General features: G+C 32.3%; 1 protein-coding gene across 3 annotated transcripts in view; it reads left to right on the forward strand.

Moving 5' to 3' along the window:
* Window positions 1-21,908, forward strand: part of BNC2 (basonuclin 2) — a 505,888-nt gene that overhangs the window by 360,471 nt on the left and 123,509 nt on the right. For all 3 annotated transcript variants that reach the window (XM_031961503.1, XM_031961510.1, XM_031961504.1), the window contains one exon: window positions 18,950-19,185. In XM_031961503.1, the coding sequence (XP_031817363.1) occupies window positions 18,950-19,185 (236 nt within the window). The remainder of the gene's footprint in view (window positions 1-18,949; window positions 19,186-21,908) is intronic.

Genomic DNA, 21,908 nt, shown 5'->3' on the forward strand with positions numbered 1-21,908 from the left:
TTTTTTTTAGTAACATTTATACTATATACATGTAACCGAAGCATCGTCTTCACTGTTATAAAATATTGCGACAATGTGAGGCATGGTGAGGTATGAAGAGGGGCATTTGTCAGTTCAGCTGTGTTGTTTGGATATGTTTAAAACACCTATTATCAACACACTTTTAATTAAAAAAAGCTATTAAGAAACCCTTTTACTAAGTGTGAACATCTGTACATGCAAGCTGTAAATTAGGAGATCACATATGTGTGCCTCAGTCAGAGACTAAATGAATTTGGCAAATGGTTTCTATTACTGGTCTTTAAATACTACAAAAATCTCAAGCAAAGTTGCATAAATTTCAAAATGTGGAATAATTTCTTTCACTGACAATTAATTGGGACTTCCTCTCCAATGATCATTATTATTTCCATAATGAGAATTAAAAAAAAACTGATCAGTGTTACTGATCTTCCTTTCTCTTTGTTTACATTGTTGTAGAACTGGAATGTTTTCTTCAAAATTTGGATTCTGCTTCATGCCAAAAGCGGGTAGATATATGCTTCCATGGGGCCTGAACCCTATCTGTTTTACAGCTACTTGTTTTCACAATTCATATAAGTCAGCCTCTTAAGTGAAAAGAGATTTAACATTTAACTTCTCCCTCTTCATCCTCAGATTGATCACACTTTTCATTTTCAGATGTATCATGGAGATCATTAACTCATGCTATCTATTTTAAATGGCATTTCCCCTCTTTTCTTTTCCCCTTCTCCCCATATCTTTACTTATACTCTGATCTAATGAGGAAATTCTTATGAAGTGTTGCTTGTTTCTTTTGTTTTTTTGAATCCCACTGAGTTTGCAGACTACTGCAGCAGTTTGATACTTCAGAAATACCCTGGACAAATTTAGCAGTCAGGAAGAAAACATACATCAGTGTTACAAGCATACATGAACAGCAAGGATAGAGGGAGCTTAGGATCCAAGAATACTGTGGTATACAGAGTAGGGAAAAAGAGAATCCTATCTTAGACTTGGGTTTTTCCTATGACACCAAACTTTTTCCTAGCACAATGTATTCCCTTCATATCTTTGGTAAATTGGATTGAAAACATATTTGTCCCTATAAAGTGAGACTATACCCTTGCTAAGTTTCCCTTATGGGTATGACCTATTTTGAGAAAATACAGTTAATAAAAATTAGATGTTACAAGTTTATTATTTGTATTTCTAAATCATTCTTCACTTAAGAACAGGACTTTTCTTTAATGTCTCTCATTTTGTATTCAAATGAGAAAATGTATTTGAAATAGCAAAGCATATTTTTTAGCCATTTCTCTTCTATTCTTGGTAACTAGGGAATGGGTAAGAGAATATGGATAACACCTCTAATCCACTGTTTCATTTTATCCAACAAGGTTCAGGCAACTTCCTTATCAAGTGACTTCATAGAATAGACATCAGGATTTCTTATTTACTTTGAATTTTCTTTTATTTCCCTTGACCTCCCTTTGGTAAAATTGTAAATAAGCAATAGCATTATGAAAAGGATAGGGGTAAGGTAGATGGGGGAGTAGGTTGAAAAACTAAAGGCCTGTTTAAACTACAAGCTACTGAATATCCAGGAGTTGTCTGTGGGTGGTATGTGCCATGCTTTTAAAAATAACACAATTAATCTTTTATGTCTTCCTCATTCAGATTTTAATGATTCTCAAACTTTATTGTGAGGATTTTATTATATATAAAACATGGGGTGGGTTTGGGGGGGAGGAATCACATTTGAAATATTGAATTTAATATATTCACAATAGGAGCTCAAATTCTCCCTTAGGCTAATTATGGGCTACCATAATGGCTAAAGGTGAGTTATTCTCCCATATGTGATATTCAAACCCTTCTTTTTCATTTATGTGAAATCATTTTGTGCTAAAAGAAAATGCCAATGCAAATAAATTAAGGCTCAAAATAATACCTTCTATTTGCTCCCTATACTATACTGATGATCACCAAGGCTTTCAAAATAATTCAAATCAATTAAACAAATTTCTACTACAATCAAATATTTAATAAATAACAAACTTAATTATAAATATTGTTTTGAAATTTTGAAGCACTTCTACAACAATTCTAGGATTAGAATGCTAAACTTGGAGCCATAAAGCTATCAGTTTAAATCCAGGTTCTGACATGTACTAGATTTGCAATACCTGTACATTCTAGTAGGCAGTTGCTGTAAGATTTAAATAAGATCATGTATAGAAGGTACATTGCATACTTGAAGAAACTGTATGTAACTTCCAGGTTATGTGATAAACAAAATCGAATACTAAGTCATTTTACCTTATTTTCTCCAATCTCCCCAAACTCTCCAAAGTAGGATTTCAGAGCCAAAAAAGACCCCCAAAAAGCCCTAAACAATTTCAGCTGCTTTCATTATCTAGGCTACCAAGAACCCTAATGAAAAAGCAATCCAGTGAACAATAAGGAAGACTAATCCTTAGCCCCTAACACATGTCTTAGCTGTTATGCTCTTGCAGGGCTGTACAAACTGATATGGCCTTGTAGTAGAACTCAGCTCTACCTTTAGCCACTACTTTTACTGCCAGGGAAAACCAAAAGGAATTAACTCATTCTGGCTGTGATAACATTATAACATTAAATATGCTGCACTAAAGCTCACCTAAGAGAATGGAGGGACAGAGGGAATCTGTGCAAAATGTGTGGAGGGGGGAAGGAAAATATTCCACTAAGTCTGAGACAAAGAGCCAAGGATTTAGCTAGCACAAGTTCTTTTTTTTTTTTTTTTAATCTCCCAGATTCACCTAGGGCAGAGATTGAGGCCAATAAAATGGGACTTGTTCAGCATAGGAAGAGACAGAAGTAACTTTTGAGGTTCAATCTTCACAGAAACCACAAGGGAAAGAGTTAGAAAATGAGCAATAGGAGAATATGAGAGGGGAAAAAACACCTTGAAACTACCAAAAATCTCAGGAGGAAGAAAAATTCAATTATTGATAAACCAACAAGGAAGATATTAACAAATGCCTCCTGAATCAGCTAAAATAGTCCATATATCATTAAATAAAGATTGAAAGAAAAAGGAAAATAAATCAATACTTGATGAGGCAAAGCACCCTCTGGATTCCTAAAAGAGTACACAGAACCATAACTTAATGTACCTGAGTGGCTTAGAGAGGAGTAAAACTCATGAAAGCAGAATTTACTTCCTGTACACAGCAGAAGTAATTGGGATAATAGAAAAAAACTTGAATTCATATTGCCAGGTCTCTTTAAAGGGAAAAAAAGGGGGGGGGGGAAAGAAATAATAACTGATAGGTAATACACATACTCAGAAATGAAGGAAAATCCAAATGAAGAAAATCAAAAAGCCAAACCATTAAAAGAAAACATGATCTTTTTATAAGAATACTATATTGATATAAAATACATGAGGTATAAAGAAAACTTAGATCTCTGAAAAATATGACAATTCGAACAAACAAATCATGTATCATAATGCAAGAAATAATACAAGAGGACTGTCTAGAACTTCAGAGCATAGGAAACAAAGTATTAATTCAAAGAATCCATTTGTCACCTCTGGGGGTAAAATAAACAAAAACACTATACTGCCCCCAAATCCAAAATACAAATTCAACAATAAGCAAATTCATTAAGAGAATAGCAGAACAATCTTCAGATAAAAGAATTCGAACATTACATGATTCTTCTGTACTTACCAATGTCTGCTGGAGGTAATAGAATAATATGTTTTGGAAACTTATGGAGAAAATGGTCTACCCTACAAACCTATGTTTACCTATTAATGAAAGAAGAGGTTAAGTTTTGTAAAAAGAGGTGTTCAAGCATTCCTAGATAGAAAACCATATCTGAATAGATTTCTTGCTTTTCAGACACTCCAGATAACAGAAATACAAGAAAGGTAGTCAAATATAATAACCAAGGACAGAAACAGTAATAATAGTGACATCGTTAAGAAATTTATTTCCAAAGGTATACACAAAAGAAAAAAGTAAAAGCAGAACTAAGATAAAAGTGATGTTGGAAAAATGGGTGTGCACATAAAAAGAACTTAGAAAAAGAGAAGATGAGATTATATGATGTATTCAAGTTAGTCAAAGGTTAATAAGGAAAGCAATTAGTCTCTCAGGAAGAAGAAATTTTATAGGAGAATAGGATAGAAAGCAGAGGTGGGGACTAAAATAAGAGGAAAGAAAAGGGAAATATTGTTCTTTTGAGGGATAGAGGGTGCCACTTATTCTAAGACAGAAGAGAGATTCTATAAAGGGAAATAGGGACCTTGGATGTACTCTTTAAAAACCCTTTGGTTATAAGGATCACCCATCCTGTCACAGGAGAAGGGCAATCAGAGCTCCTGGCATATAAAAGAGTGGGAGGACATGGACCAAGGATAGAAATTTGTGGCAAATGGAGGGAAAAAAATGTCCACATTGAGGGCAAAAGTTAAAAATGAAATACACAATCAGGAACATCACAAAATTCATCTCTCTCTCTCTTTATCACATTCAGAAGTTAGCATTTCTAAGAGTAAGATACAATAGGAAAAAAAAAGGGTCAAAGGAGTAAGATCTATAACACAATAAAATATTGTTTATAAGAGGATATCCAAAATAGTTACCTTAGAAACTTTGATTCTTTGTCAGATGCAGGCATTAAAGAAGGACTAAATAAGTACAAGGGCCATGAATTAAAGAATAAAAGTCCAGAATAGATAGAGACGTAATAAAATAATAAAGAGAGCAAGGGGAAGAAATTCCTTTTTAGAAAAAAAACTGTGGAAAATGAAATAAAAAAAAAAATTAAAGAGCAAGAGCAGTTAGATGATACAATGGATAGAGTCATGGAGTCAGGAGGACCTGAGTTCAAATGGGACCTCAGACACTTAACACTTCCTAGCTGTGTGACCCTGGGCAAGTCATTTATCCCCAACTGTCTCAGAGAGCGAAAGCAAGAGAGAGGCAGATGAAAAGACAGCGACAGAGACAGAGAAAGGGGACCTAAGAAACAAAAGTAGAAGAGGAAAAGATAAAGGAAGATTTTTTTCCTTAATTGAAAGGAAGAGAAAAGGTACAGAATTAAATAACTAGATAAAAGAATGAAAAAGAAGGAACTGGTGAGTTAAATAAAACTCCAAATCTAGAGAAAGGGGTAGCAAATAGTAAGGAGACTAGAGGGTAAATGAAAAGGAGCCAGTGGGGACATGGTTGCCTTGAAATAGATTAAGGTACAGTAATTGAAAGCAAATACTGTGTTTACAGGGAAAATCCTATTTTAGGGAAAAACAATATTAAAAGCAAATGGAAAAAAAATTAAACCATATTCCCATAAGTACTGATGTAAAGGGATTAAACAATACAATGAAATGAAAAAGATTTGATAGAGGGTAGATTAGAAAATTGCAGTCTATTTCTTACAAGAAACATACCTAAAAACAAAGACATATTCAAAATTAAAAGAGGGACTGGAACAAAATATACTATATATTATATGAATCCAGAAAGCCAAGACTTGCACTTTTCCTTTTGGACAAAGCAAAAACAAATCTTCACAGTATAAAAATAGATAAGAAAGGAGGCATTGTATTTGAAAAAACCATAAACAACAAATCAACATCAATATTAAACTTGTATTTAAATTTCTTATCATATGAATTCATAAAGAAATTAACTGAACTACCAGATGATTGTAGATAAAAATACAAGCATGGACAGAGATTTGAATGTCCCTTTCAGTTTTAGATAAGATTTTGTTGTTCAGTTGTTTTTGCATGTCTGAATTTCATGATCCTTTGAACCATTTCATACCAATGTTGTCCATGTGGCTTTTCTTGGCAAAAAATACTGGAGTGGTTTGTCATTTCTTTTTCTGATAGATTAAGGCAGACCTAGAGGCCAAGTGACTTGCTAGGGTCACACAGATAAAAGTCTGAGACCAGATTTGAATTCAATTCTTTCTGACTCCAAGACCAGTGCTCTATCTAGCAAGCCACCTAACTTGCCTCTTTAGAGGTAAAATTAACACAAAGTTAAATAAAGGAGGGCAACATACAGTTGAATGAATTGTTTGAAAAACTAGATTTAAAAGACTCATGGTATTTTCTAAGTGAGATAATTAAAGAATATTCAAATATTTCAACATCACATAGAACCTTTACAAAAATTCACCAGGTAGTATAGTACTACCTAGAGATATTACAAATAAATGTAAAAAAGTCTGTTAGGATAATAAAAGCCATCATCTAAAAGGAAGGAATTTTTTAAAAAGCATTCAGCAAATGTTGTCAGGCACATTGTTAAGCACTTTATAAATATTATCTAATTTAATCTTCATATAAACTTATTGTGTAAGTTTACATTATTTCTATTTTACAGTTGATAAAACTGAGGAAGGCAAAGGTTAATTGACTTCTTCAGGGTCACACAGCTACTAAATGTTTGAAGTTGAATTTAAACTTAGGTCTCCACACCTAGTACTCTAAGCTGCCCACAACACAACAACAAAATTGTGACAAGTGCAGGGAGCACATGAAAAAGATATAATTCCAAGTGGAAGCTTTACAGTGAAATTCTAAATAATGAGTGGGTCAAAAAAACAAATTATAGAAACAGTCAATAATTTTGTGAGTAAAAATAGAAATACCAAAATTTCTATCAAATTTCTTACCAAAATTCATACCAAAATTTCTGTGATGTATCTAAAGAGATACATCCTCAGAGAAAAAATTCATCCCTACAACATGCATTAATAAAGTAGAAAGAATAAATGAACAATATGCATTTTTAAAAATTAGACAATATATAAAAAATTAAAATAATTATTAAAAAAATAACCATAAAAAGAAATATAAAAGAACTGTCAAAGATGAGAAGAGAGATAGATGAATTAGAAACAAAGAAAACTGAAAATTTTAAATAAAACTAAAAGCTAGTTCTTTGAAATGTCTAATAAAATTTATACATTTTATAGCCCATCTGATTTGAAAGGAGAGGACAGAAAATCAATTCAACCACATTTAGTACATGGGCAGAATGAAATCATAAGAAATAAAAAGAATTATCACAGTCTATTATACATATTTATATACAATAAAACTGAAAATATAATGAAGTGGAGGAATGTCTTGAAAAATAAAAATTGGGAATCAATACAATTTTGTAAAAGAAATAGGACTAACAATAAAGGAATTAGGAAGAGGAGAATGTGGGACAATATCTGGTCCTCATGGATTCACATGTAAATATTATGAAACCTTTGAAGAACATTAGTTCCAAAACTATATAAATTACTCCCTAAAATGAAAAAATCAGAACATCTTGTAGGATATCTCTCATGAGACAAATATAGTCCTGCTCCCTAAGACACAGATGGATAAAGCATTTGGAAGGAAAGCTATTGACCAAGATCATAATGAATTCAATTTTTCCTATAGAAGTTTATCAAACATACCATTACAATTCATATAAGAAATAATTTGGAATGCAAATTATTTTAATACCTGGTATGCAAAGATGGCCCAACACCAAAACAACAGTTAGCATAATTAATAGATAAAAGACACAAATAATTTCAAACCTCATGATTAACTCAACAAATTTAAAAACAAAAACAAAAACACCTTTTTTGGCCTAAGTTGACTATTTATGTTAAAACTCTACAAATTGAGGGATTTTTAAAAATATATATATTTTTAAAGGTTTATATCTAAAACTAAGAGCATCATATCAGAATAATATAATAGCTTTCCTGTTAAATATAGATGTAAAGCAAGAATGTCTACTAGCTCTGGATTTGATAGCAATAGCAATAGATTAAGATAAAGAAATTAAAGGCATAATTATAGATAAATAGGTAAATAAAAAAATAGGTAAACTATCCATATTCACTGAAGATTAGAAAAATAGCAAGGATACAAATTGAGACTATAATTTCAGCAAAATTACAGGCTATATGATAAATCCTTAATCAACAATATTTCTATATAATAATAAAAACTAAGAAGCAATAATTGAAAGAGGAATCCTATTCCAATTAACTGCAAAATGCATAAAATATTTGCATTTGCAGATCAATCATCTACCAAATCACACAGAATATTTGTATAGATTCAACTATAATATTTTGTTAAAGAATCAAAAAACAATTTAAATAAATAGTGTTCATGACTGGGCTATGCCTGTGTAATAATATAAAAATGCTATCTAAGTCACCTTGCAGTTTTAATGCTGTATCTGTTTTCAAAGGGACCTTTTACAGAACTTATTAAATAATAACAATTCCCACCTGGACTAATGAAAATCATTCTACAATAGATAGGTGGCCAAAGAATAGGAAAAGAGTTTTTCACAGAATTGTAAGATATTAACAACCATATGAAACAATGCTCCAAATAAGTATTAATGAGAAATGCAAATCAAAATGAATGTTTTGGGAAAATAAGCACCCTTCTACATTGCTGTTGGATCTGTGTATATGTACAACCACTTTGAAAAAGAGAATTATGCAGATGAAAAAGTGACTACAATATCCATATTTTTTGCTAGAGATTCTGTTATTATACTGATATCCTTAGAACATAATTGATAAGAAAAAAAGGTACACGTAAAAATATGGAGTGCTTCTTTTGGTAGCAAATAATTAGAAACAAGATAATGCTCATCTGTTAGAGGAGGACCAAACAAATTCTGATATATGAATGTAATTGAATATCAATATAATGTAAGAAATAATTTATTGAACACAGAGAAGTATAAAAAGATCTACATAAATTGAATTTATTTTCTGAAAAAATTCAGAGAACGAAAAAATCCATACCATATCAGTTGTTATTATACCACATATATACAAACTAGTAATCTTCAAGGAGTTTAAAGTACTTGTGCAAGACAAACTAGCTAGTACATTTCAGAAGCAGGATTAAATTAAGATTTTTAACTCTATAGCTATTACTTTTTAAACTATTTCACAGTCTCTTTCAAAACCTTAGAGGTAGACAGTTCAAGTTGTGTGTCCAAAATTTCTAGCAGTCTACATGAACTTTTTTTTTCTGTTTAAAAATACTGAACTTAACAGTTGCACATGATGAGTGTGATGATTCCTTTACTTCCAGAGGCCAGGAACAGTCTAAATAATTTTTTCCTTAAAAACTAAATCTGGTCCTAAAGAGCCCTGTAAAGTCTACTTTTTTCTTGGAGTGCAAACTTATTCCTTCTGTCCTTCCCCGCCAAAGTTCTCTTACCTATTTTACTGACAGCTTTATCCCTTTTTGGCAGGATGGTTCCTTCATTAATCCAAATTTGGCCATTATAATTCAAAAGCTGTAATTTGGAGGGAATATTCATTATCATTTTATGTTTTAATTTCCTCTAAATTACATAGAGTTCTCAAAACATAGCAAAAATACTTAGGGGACCCAAAACCAACTCCTGAAAGCCAAAATTGGAGACTTTTTCTTAATTACATTTTCATCCTTTTTTCTGACCTTCTGCTCCCTTGAACATCTTTTATATTTTATTTTATATATTTATTATACTGCAATAACATTTCATAACTGTGTCAAGTATACATATTGTGAAATATAGCATAATTGTAAAGCAAAGATCAAAATAGCGATATATCCTGTAAATTAGATATGTTTATGGACTTTCAGAGTTGACTTTATTTACAAAAATAATCATAATGACAACAAAAACCTAATAACTTTTTTAAAGCCCTATCATAAAAGGAACATAGAATAACAGATTGAATACTTGGCTTTGAAATTATAAATTATAATTCCTCTTTTTTGAGAAGGAACTTACTAGCTTACAGTTTAAATCAAACAATTACTTCCACCCTTAGCCACTCTCAGCTCTCAGAAGTCAGGTTTTTCTTTATTATTCCTGGATTCAGGCATACTTTCTATCCATTTCATTCCATTTCACCACTGGGCATATTTAATTTACCATTCTCCCCTTCCCTTCCAATGCCACTTTGAATATTATCATCCACTATTAAAGCGGAAACTTCTTAAGGATAGGAAATGTTTGGGTTGCTTGTGAGCACAGTACTGACTCACAGTAAGTACTTAATATTTTATCTGTATCTACATATATAACCTTTCTTAGGTCACTTAATCTCTCTGAAAATCCATTTCCTTATGTTAAAAATTTGAGAAATGATAGTTTTAGTAGCTACCTCATAGTATTGATATGAGGAAATCATTTTGTGTTTTAAAATGTCATATAAATACATTCTTAAAAAATTTAATTGTATTGATGTACAAAAGCAGTCCCTTGAAAAAAATTATCATTTGAAATTGAGTATCCTGCCTCTGAAAGCTAACCAAATACTTTGGATATAATTGGGAAGCACAAGGGGAATAGAATCAGGAGAGGCCCAGTTCTCAAAACAATTAGCCTTCCAGTATAAGGGTAGGTTGGCTGTCTCCCAAAATAAATGGCCATGACTTTTTTTTTTCCTTGTCAGAATGCCTGAAATGAGCATTTTGTAAAAATGGAAATCTACCACAGTAAGACTGGAAGCTAGAGAAATAAAAGGCCTCTTTTTAGACCATATTCACACAAATGTTAAATGCTTCATGCTGTAAAGTCATGTGGTTTTGTAAGTCATTCCACTTCCTTTACCCTTTATTTCCTATCTTATGACTAATACCTACAGGTGTGAAAAATCTGAAAGGGGAATGTATCAACTACTTGATGGAGTATATCTGAAAAATGTTATATTCCATGAAAATTACCTAAGCACATATAAGATTGTATGTATGTGTGTGTGTGTGTGTGTGTTTTTTTAAGGGATATGTAACTGAAGTGAATAAAGCAAATACTTTAATATAGAAGCAATTTGGTTTTGAGGTGCTGATTTTTCTACGATCAATAAAAAGTACTTTCACATTCACACATCAGGAAACATCTCAGCTGAATATATTCTTATTTCATCAAATCTTCCATAAAATATACATTTAAGTGAACTCTGTAATATAGCATTCATTTTACCATGTTTGAGAGGTAAAATCAGTTATTTTAAATTGAAGTAATTTTACCCTTGATTCTAATCTCTTTAGATTGTTGGAAATTCCCCCACCAGACATTTTCTTCTTTTTGTCTTTATTTCCAAAAAAATAAAATCTGATTTTACTACTTTAAAATGAAACATATTCTCTTATTTAGTTGCCAGTGCCATGAAATGTGGTTACATTAATTAATGAACCACAAAAATTCCAGCTGCTGTCCACATGATTTTTCTCATCTTGACAGAAATGAGTTTTCCTTCCCTTTTCTAGGTCTATCTCTGATTTCTGTATTTTGTAGTTTGTGTATCTTTTTCCATGTGGAAAAATGTAGACTTGTTTTTTATTGTTCATTGAATTATCTTTTATTATGAAGTTATAAGTCATCTAGTTCAGGCCTGAACTCAGTAGAGCAAAATTAAAATAGTCATCAGTATTATCCCATTTTTGAAGTTCTCTAGGGAAAAACATTTAGTAACTTCTTCCAATTTGAACAACTTCTTAATATCAGAAAAAAAAATCTAATCTATTGTTGTCTTCAATTAGAACCTTTTTTTTTTCTCATATCAGAGTTGGATTGTTGGGCAATTAATCCTCTATAAGAAAAAAAAATTCATATATTTGAATAAACATTGCTTTTCTCCTTTAAAATTCTTTTCTCCAGTAGTTTCCAAGCACTCCTTTTCTAGTAGATAGTATTTTCAGTCTATAATTATTTTTATGTTTTTTTTTCCTTAATTATCTCCAAATTGTACATAACTCATCAGTTGTGAAACCACAAATGTTCATTGACCACAAATCTAGCCAAGATCAACCAGGATTGGTGGTCTATATGTTGTAATCTAATATATGCATCCTGTTATTAGACTTTTTTCCCTAGCATTGCCACTGTGCTTCTAATTATTTAGCATGAGCTTTATGAATGTACTATGCATTGAGTAAGGTGGAAGAATTGAGGGAGGAAAAAGAAACTTCAGTTGGGATGGGTGGAGAAAACTCTTCCTCCTTTTTGAAAACCTAACTATCCTTTTTGATGCTTGAAGATAAGATAAATATGGGAAAAAATTGGGGAAAGTAGGTTTTATGGCCTATGGTAAGATCTAGAATGTCATCTTTATTTCATTCCAACCTACAGGATTGCTGCCTTAGCTTTTAAGTTTTTTTAAAGGGTTGAGACTTTCTTTTTTTTATTGTTGTAAATCCATTGCTTATAACAAATCCATAATAGATATTGGCTGATTGATTTTTATTAATTCTATTTGTGTAATAATGATAGCTCCATTTAAATATTATCTTAAGCTTTTGCAAAGTATTTTGCATCTTCATGTAATCTTGTATGTTCATTAATTTGATACGAAGTAGAAGGCAGTAGAAAAAGCAAAGAATTAAAAAACATGGTCCCCAGCCTTCAATGATTTTAAAATTAAGTTGAGAGACAGCTAGGTGGTACAGTATATAGAGCACCCTTGGAGTGAAAAAGATTTGAGTTCCAGTCCAACCTCAGATACCTGACCCTTACTAGCTGTGTGACATTGGCCAAGTCATTTAACCTTAATTGCCTTAGCAAAAACAAAACAATTTGAAATGTTTTAAGATATTCATACAAATAACTCTTTAAGAAAGGCAATATGGATATATGTAGATGATAGATATTAAGTATTATAAGAATTGAGAGAAGGAAGAAATTTAAGTTCAACAAATTTGTATTGAACTCTTTATATGGTTTTTGTTTTTTATTTGTTTTTTTGCTGAGGCAGTTGGGGTTAAGTGACTTGCCCACGGTCATACACTTAAGAAGTATTAAGTGTCTGAGGCCAGATTTGAACTTGCGTCCTCCTGACTTCAGAGCTGGTGCTCTATCCACTTTGCCACCTAGCTGCCCTAAACTCTTTTGGTATGAGTGTAATGTCCTGATAGTTTTCTGTAGGTCTGGGGACCAGCCTTCCTTTTGGCAGAGTAGTCACCACAAGAATTACCAGGGATAAAGTCCAAATTCTTTATCTCCTTCAGTCTCCCAGTCTGTACCAGCAATCTCAGCCAATCAGCCAGTCAGCAGTCTGCACATCCAAATGTAATGTCCTGCTTTCTAGAGCTCTCTAGTTGGGGTAACAAAATGTATCCTTGCTTTCTAGAGCCCCCACATTGGGGTGATTAAAAGATAGTGTTTAGAATGGCTCTCTGGAGGATCCAGAGACCAGCCCCACGCCCTTGGTCTTTAGTGGAGAAGTGATGAAGGCAGGAGAGCCACTAGGATGGTCTCTATCTTGAAGTCTGTCTCTGGCTGAGTTTGTCCCCAGTTTATATGCTCTATTACAATTACATCATTACAGTATACTTAATATAAACTAATCATTATATCACTAGGGAACCATTATTTGTTGTAAGATTAAGTCAATCATACTGAACTAAAAAACTCACATGCTAAACTAGATAACCATTATCTTATCAATTCCCCTGAGTTAACATCTTATTTAAATCAATCATACTGACCCTTAAGTATATTTCTCCAAAGTTCCTGTCCTTTACATGTGAGGTGCTCAAAATTCAAAGATAAAAATATATTTTATTTCTCTCAACGAACCTACATTCTGTCACTTTAGATTGGAAATGAAGGTTTCATGGAAAAGACAGGACTTTAGTAGTTTAGAATTCTTGTGGAAAGAATATTATCAGGAGGAAGAAATTACCTTAATAGAAAAAGTAAAACATAATATAGCATAGATGATTTTAGTTTGTGGTTTTGTAAGTTGATGTCCCTTTCTTTGTATTTGTGTTAGACACCACTACTTTATAGGATAATATACTTAGAAGTGAATACAAGTCTTCTCGACCCAAACCCAGTCTTCTTTCCATTATGCCATACTGCCTCTTTTATAAAGAGAAATCTTTTAAAATCTAAATATAAACAGTAGATATAGTGCAAAACTTCTTAAACTGTGGATCACAACCCCATTTGGAGCTGTGAATTAAAATTATGATTTATTATCTGTATTATCAATAAATGTTTGATTTGAGTACTTATTTTATATGCCAGTGTACCTGGGGGGTTGTTTAAAAATTTCTTAGGTGAAAAGGGATTGCAAATGGATAAAGTTTAAGAAGCCCTGATATAGAGTAGTCTAAAGTTAAATGCTAGTTACAAAATGCCTTTTGTGTGTGTGTCATGTATTTCTCTTTATAGGTAGATATAGAGATATACACAGTCTTTATCTATAGATACAAATTTAAACATATATGCCCCCTACACATATTTATTTAAGTATGTGTTTCTATAATTCTTTTCTTTTTCTACAGTTTTCTCCATTCTCCTCATGTTTCCAAATCCTATGCCTAACCCTTTGATGCTCAATCTTAAACTAAAAACCCCTGTAGACAGAATCAAGCTGCTTTATAGAATCATAAAATTGGAATGGAAAGGAGATTTAAAGACCAGGTGTTTGCTTCTAGGCATTATGGTCCTAAAACCATACCATAAAGATATTATTGGCTACCTCATTCTTGATTTGGCCACTCAAGAAGACTACATAATATATGCTCAATCTTGTAACTTAATATAGTTCAGTGACTATATATAAATAGACCTAGATTATTCAAAAGATATTTTAAATCTGCCATTATACATCTCCTGGAATTTGTAATTAGTAGTAACAAGCAGGGCAGTATAATTTTAAGGCCTATTCTAGACCCTATTCACCCTGGTTGCTGCTACCTTTGTCATCAGATTCCAAACTTATCACAGCTATTGCTTTTCCTGGAAATAACATTAAATTAGCTTAATTGTCTAGACCTCCCTTTCATTCTCTCTACAGTAGGAATAATTATCCTATCCTGCTTCCTAGTTCGTTGGGAGCTGGTAAGGATTAACCAAATAATGTGTATTAAATTGTTACTTTTTCTGTTACTCTATCAAGTTTGGGGACATATCTATTTACTTTTTTTTTTTCTATTTGTTTCTTTAGTCTAAAATTTTCTATCAGAATTTTCCATGTTGAATGGAATTGATATAGGATTTGGGGAAAAGGATTCTTATCTCTTGCTTCTGCTAAGGTTCCCATCTAGTATTTACATGCATCTACATCACACCCCAAGCTGGTTCTCATGGCTACAAATTGACACACATTTGTAAAATCAGTTTTTGTGTCACATATTCTCTCTATCCCTTGAATTCTTTACATATCCGTGACAGTATTGGGGGATTTCATGAATAAAATTTGAAGGAGGAGGTAGTGGAGGAAAGGGAGAGGAGAAGAGTGAGCTGTGTTTAAATCATTTAGATTTCAATCTGGCCTATTCACTGGGTTCTGTGAGCAGATCAGCCACTCATCATAGGGGCAAATAGTTAAGCTACACTGGAAAAGGAGCAGAAATAATACCACCCTTCACATTTGTGCAGCCTAAATGCCCTGTGGAGTGAGAGAAGACTTCAATCCCCAAGCTTGCCAATCCCTTATCTTTCCTAAACATTAAATTAATTTTTAAAGCTATTTATTCAAAGTTGACTTAACCACTAGAATAGGAAAGATCAGACAAATCGGTTGCAAGAAATGAAGTATGGGGAAACCAGAACTCTTTGACAAAGTATTCCTTAGAGTAAATGTGTTGAATGAAGCCAGTGGGTAAATGATAAGGGCCTTTACGCTGTGGATGTAAGAAAGCAATTTATCAAGAGTACATGAACTCTCCAGTGACCACAAGTCAAGAAGAAACCAAAGTGGAGGAGGAGGAGCCCTGCAATAATATTTGAAATACTAAAAATTGTGGTTCTTTTAATTCCTGAATTATCCAGCAGAAATTCAAGTGTATGCTGAGAAGTAATTCAAAATAAGCGGTAATAATGAGCATAATGCAGTTTTTAATGTCATAGATTTTAATATATGAGAATTGGGATGGTCACATCATTTAGTGTACAGAGTACACAGAAACTATCATGAGCAACCGTGCATTTTGGAGTATGCTGTTTAAATAACTTATCCTGTGCTGTGAAATGACCATTTTGAAAGCACAGAATTTTATTTGTAAAATGATTAGTAGGATACATGCATAATAATAATATTGAAATTATATTGTGATTGAATAGTGTTTTTAAAAACATTAATATAAAGTGCTTTTCATTTATTATCATTAATGCTCACTGTTTTTCTTTCAAGTATCCAATCTCATCATCATTTTAGTTAAAGTGAGGCATAGTGTAAGTTATGACTGTATGATCTGCTCCAGCACATTAGCAATAAAACTAAGATTATATCTCTTGACTTTTGTTTCCACTCAGTTTTAACATTTGACACTTCTTTCATCTTTTGCATTAATAATTTGAGTATTTATTTGCTAGATTTATTAAAATTATTTACTGTCAGCATTGACAGCTTCCAATTTAAGCAGTCAGTGTTCTGAAAATTAGTTGGCTGGAAATGAAGAAATTATTTCCTGTTGAAACAGTATTCTACATGCTGATTAGATTCTAGGGTTAAACCACAAATGCCTATTTAATCAATTACATACTTGTTTTTCTTTAAGTAGAGGCGATTTGAGTTTAGAGTCTAGTATGATATGTCCAAAAAACAGTATATATATATATATTCACTGAGGGTGGGCTTCAGCAGGTTGAATGAAGAAATGAATTTTGGGTTTTTGGTCACATCATCTCACAGAGGCCATCTTCTCAGGGAAAGGAGTTGCCTTATATTTTGGCAGAAGAAGACCCAAATTGATTTAAACCAGAGTTTCTTAAACAGGGTTCTGACAAATCTCTCTCTCTCTCTCTCTCTCTCTCTCTCTCTCTCTCTCTCTCTCTCTCTCTCTCTCTCTGTGTGTGTGTGTGTGTGTATGTAACTATTTCAATGGTTTCCTTTCTTAATATTTTAAGTATTTAAAAACATTCTGAAAAGATGGGTTAAACATGACTCCCAAAGGGGTCCATGACAAGTAAACAAGGCTAAGAATTCTTATACCAAACTATTTGTCTTTGAAATATTAAAACATATTTTGATAAATGTACTCGAAGAATTCTAGAACAAGGATTTCATACTAATAGCCTGGTACTTTGGAATATTTGTAGCCTTTAAGTCATATAGGTTTTTTTTTTCAGTTGAATAAATCTCTGTGAAGTAATAATTTAAATAGTTCTTGTCCAAATAGATTTGTGATTTAAACTTAAAACAAACATACATTTTGATTTTGAGATTATTGTTAACTAATTCCATATTAGTGTTTCTATGGGAAAATGCATTGAGACAATTATCATACATACATCCCTGATTAATAGACACATAATATTTATATACATATACACCTTGTAGCATATATGTAAATACACCTTGATAATTATATATTTATGACAGGAACAGTATATATTACACTATTAATGACAATAATATCATTCATATAGCATTTTAAGATTTACAATATAATTTTTTTCACAAGTCCATAAGGTAGATAATATATATAGTACTGTTTAAATAAAAAAGTAATTGTCAAGCCCTGGAGACACAAAGGCAAACATAGTCTCTGCCCTCAAAGAGATTATATTCTAATAGATATAATTCATTGGGGGGAGGGTGTTTAATATGACTAAGCCAGAATATTTTTGTTTTAAAAATTGGAAGCATGATGAGTGGAGCTATAAAGGAGTAAATGGGCACACTTTTTTTCAGAAGCACTGCTTTGATTATGGTACCTAAACTGTAAGAGTGTTGGGGTTGTGGCAACAGGGTGTAAGTTGACTTATTAGGAGATTTTTGGGAAGCAAAGTGAATCATGATTAAGAGCTGGCCTGACTTAATATAATGGACTACATAAGCTACTCAGCAATCTGGATAATGAGATTTTTGATAGGTGTTGAGAATATAAAAGGTATCAGAGGCATCAGACATTAAAACATAATTGTGAAATGTTTAACTAAATAGATAAAAATACAATATGACTTCGATATTGTTAATTTGTGTTTTTCTGAATCTGTAAAGCATCCATAGGTTTCAATTTGAGTTTGACACCACTGTTCTTAGCCATGATCTTTGGTCTAGGTAGCAAAGTAATGGTTAAAGAGTAGTTTCCATATTTTCCATATGAACAGATTTTGTGTTTACACACACACATACACACACTGAGAACTATTAAGTGCATTGTTCATTGTCATACAACTAGTAATGGAAAAAGAGAACCTGGTTAAATGAAATCCACAGAACATATAACAACATAATTTAATCCAAAGATGTTTCAAAAATTATTGATGACCAAATTGCTAAATTTTGAATTATATTTACTTTTTCCTCATATTCTCCTTTTGGTCATATCACTATTCATTGGCATTTTTTCCTAAGACTGTGCACATATAGCTTCCTAATAATGAAATTGGACTAATCAAACTGGGACACATAAGTAAGTGATTGGATTGGTGTTCATCCATAAAAAATTATGATTTTCTTAATACCTTAGAAATTGGGCTACAATAACATCAACTCTCTTTTCTTTTTAAGCCGGCTATATAAACAAGGAATGAAATCCATTCTTAAAAAGTTAGATTGATTAAGATTTATGTCAAAGCCTGAGCTGAGGATTTTTATGCCATCACTGTAACTTTTGTTGCCCTGGTTAGTTCAGTTAGCGGCAAAGTAATTGGTCAGATTCATACTATTCCTTTTAAAATATTTTCGTTCCATGGCTCTTTTCCTCCGCTCTGAGTCATAGTGCATTTACTGTAATCTAAAATTTGTTGTTGTGGTGGTGGTGGTGGTAGTAGTGTGTGTGTGTTGGGGGAGGGAGAGCATTATTCATAATGAATGCAAATTTTTTTTTTCTTTGTAATCCTTCAGAAGACACAGACTCTGTTACTTTGAAATAACTTGTTTTTCATTTTCTGTCTCTGTTCTCTCCTTTCATCTTTATATCCTCTCCCTTTTTTCTTTATTGCTGCACCTACTCCAGCCTTGGACAAGCTCAGCACACAACACTTATATCACCCAACACAAGTGGAGATTGTTCAGTCCAACGTTGTGTTTGATATCAGCAGTCTGATGCTTTATGGAACTCAGGCAGTACCAGTGAGACTGAAGATATTGTTGGACCGACTCTTCAGTGTGCTCAAACAAGAGGAGGTATTGCATATTCTCCATGGCTTAGGCTGGACACTACGGGACTACGTCCGGGGATACATCCTTCAGGTAGGAAATAATATAGAGTATTGATGGCCATGTTTGGATGGCATAGGATCCTTACCTAGAAGAATAGCAAATCATATTGTATACCTCCAACACGAATATTTGTATAAAGTTGAACTCTGATTGAAGTGAGTATCAAGAATGCTTCGAGATCTTCAAAAGGAAGAAAGTGCAGCATGCAACCTAAAGCGAGAGAGGCAGACATTACTATCAGGCAGCCAACTCCAATTTTTTGATTGTATGTATTTTAGCATCTTGGATTTTTATTTTTCCCCTTTTTTAGCACCAGCTGGTCATTCTGGCTTTTTATTTCTAAATCTGCTTAATTACAGTGCAGCTTCAGCATTTTGCCCCTATAGGACAGATTTTGTGTTGGGAGGGTCTACTAATTATGTAAGTTTCAGTTTTGAACAGAGATGTAACTAAGGTAAGAGAAGTGGAGCTTTGCTTCATGGTTGAAAATTTAAAAGATGTTTAAGAATTTGCATTCTGTTAGGAGAATAAAAAAAAAGAACACAGAATTTAGCAATCTAGTTAGTAAAAATAATAAATTGAAATCTGAAACTACCATATGGTGAATTAGAGTTAACTTTCTTCCCCACTGTTACCCTTCTATCCCTTACAAGCTTTCCCAGAAGTAAACCCTCTATATCTTCTCCTCTCTTAAACTAAAAGTATGCTTCATATAAGTTTCTCTGAATGGCAGGGGACTCTGGTACCATTCTTATCTGAGAGTTAGCTCGCTCTCTCTTTCTTGGCTAACCACCGGAGAGCACACTTTCATTGGCTCCACTCCCTCCCAATATGCTTGAATACTTTTAAATGGTTTTGCTGTCCTTAAACCAAGGAGAAAAGTACAACTGGTCTGAACTCACTCTTTCCCCAATTTATAGGCTTTCTGCTAAGCAACCATCAGCATGCCACCTGCAGAGTCAATTGTGAGTGCCAGGATACAAAATAGCTATTCTTTAACATTATACTTTTCCCATAATGATGTCTTTCCAATTTATAGTGGAGCATATTTTTGAACTGTTAAGGGCTGTTGCAAAACATTTCAGTCCACTATGATTCCTCACAAGGCACTGCCTGTTACAAACCATTTTGCATTGGTTGTTTTTAAAATATGATCATAGTAATTCATTCTGTTTACCCTGCATTTGTGGTAGGTGAGAGTATTGCTAAGTCACCTTAAGAACAACTTATTCAGACCCTGAAATAGCAGAAAATTGTCACAGCCATTTGAAGGAGGGAGCTTTCAGAAGGCAATGAGAGATTTGTGAAGATAGTCCAGAAAGCCTTTTCTGATATTTGTAGAGAAAAGCATCACAAAAATTGGAAAGAAGATTCCTAACTGTCTGGTATTTAGGTTTCTCTTTCATTTCAGCCTGGCTTTGTAAATACTGAATCATCATTGTTTAACTACTAATCTTTACATCCAGAGCCTATTTCTGTGTATAATAAGTGGAAGGTATAGCTTACTCTCTCATATTCTGTAAAAAGACAGATTTAAATTTTTTCTAAAATATCTCTCCTGACCATCAAGATATAGGGCTACCTTCTTTTCTTATCTTTCTTATTTTATCCCTATAATAGTATCTATCTTGTTGACAAGTCAACAATATTTCTTTTAAAAAGCCTGAATGAAAATATTTACATGAGAAAATAATGTAACAGAATAGGACTAAGTCAGAAAACCTGAATTTAAGATATTTAATATCTTAATTGTATAAATATAGGTAAGTCAGACATAATAAATATATTTGTCTCTCATTTGCACCAATTTTGTAATCTGAAAAATTGAGATAATATTTGTGTACAATACATAGTTATATGGAAAGTGTCTTCTAAACCTAAACTATGGAATACAACCATATCATTTTTATTATTAATGGGATTATTGGTGACTAATCTATTGGTACATTAATATGTATTTTTTTAACATTAATAAATAAAATGTACTTAGAAAAGTTATAAAACTTGATTCTCAGAATCTAAAAGATAAAACTTGCAATTTTCAGTGGGAATAGTAGGAATATAATCTTTGGATGACCTTGAAAAGGCAATAATTACCCAAAAAGTAGATGAAGTAATTAAAAAAATAGAATTTGCTTCCAATTTTTCTGGGTTTGGCCTTGTTTCTACCTGTTCTGAGAAAGATCCACATATACACATTTATGTTATATTTTCTATTTTAGGGATCTTTTATCTGTCAGAAAATTTCTCATTTTGATGACCTCAATTTTAGTGACCCTTTAAAATTGGTTTAATATGTAAATAAAATAGCTAAGCTTTTTATGAACATGTTTTGGATGAAGCTGTTAAAATTTTTGTATACTCTATTTAAAAATCAAAAATATTTCTCAAATCCTGCTTGCTTTGTTGTTTTTGCAAGATTGCTTTCTTTTTGTAATTATATTCTTAGTTTTATTTGTATTTTTTGTTAAAGATGTGATTTAGCTTTGCCATCTTAATTCACAGAGTTCTCATGAGGATAGATCCCTAGGTTACTAGTACTTTTCTATTGTAATAATATCAATTTGCTTTAGAGACTGTCCACAGTTTGTATAATATATAATTTTGCTGTATATTTATTTGTGTGTATGTGTATATATGTGTGTGTGTGTGTGTGTGTGTGTGTGTGTGTGTGTATATATATATATATATATATATATGTTATATATCAGACATTCCTTAACTTTATTTGGAGGATAAAACAATTAAAAATA

Source organism: Sarcophilus harrisii, chromosome 1 (genome assembly GCF_902635505.1).
Source record: "Sarcophilus harrisii chromosome 1, mSarHar1.11, whole genome shotgun sequence".
NCBI classification, from domain to species: domain Eukaryota; kingdom Metazoa; phylum Chordata; class Mammalia; order Dasyuromorphia; family Dasyuridae; genus Sarcophilus; species Sarcophilus harrisii.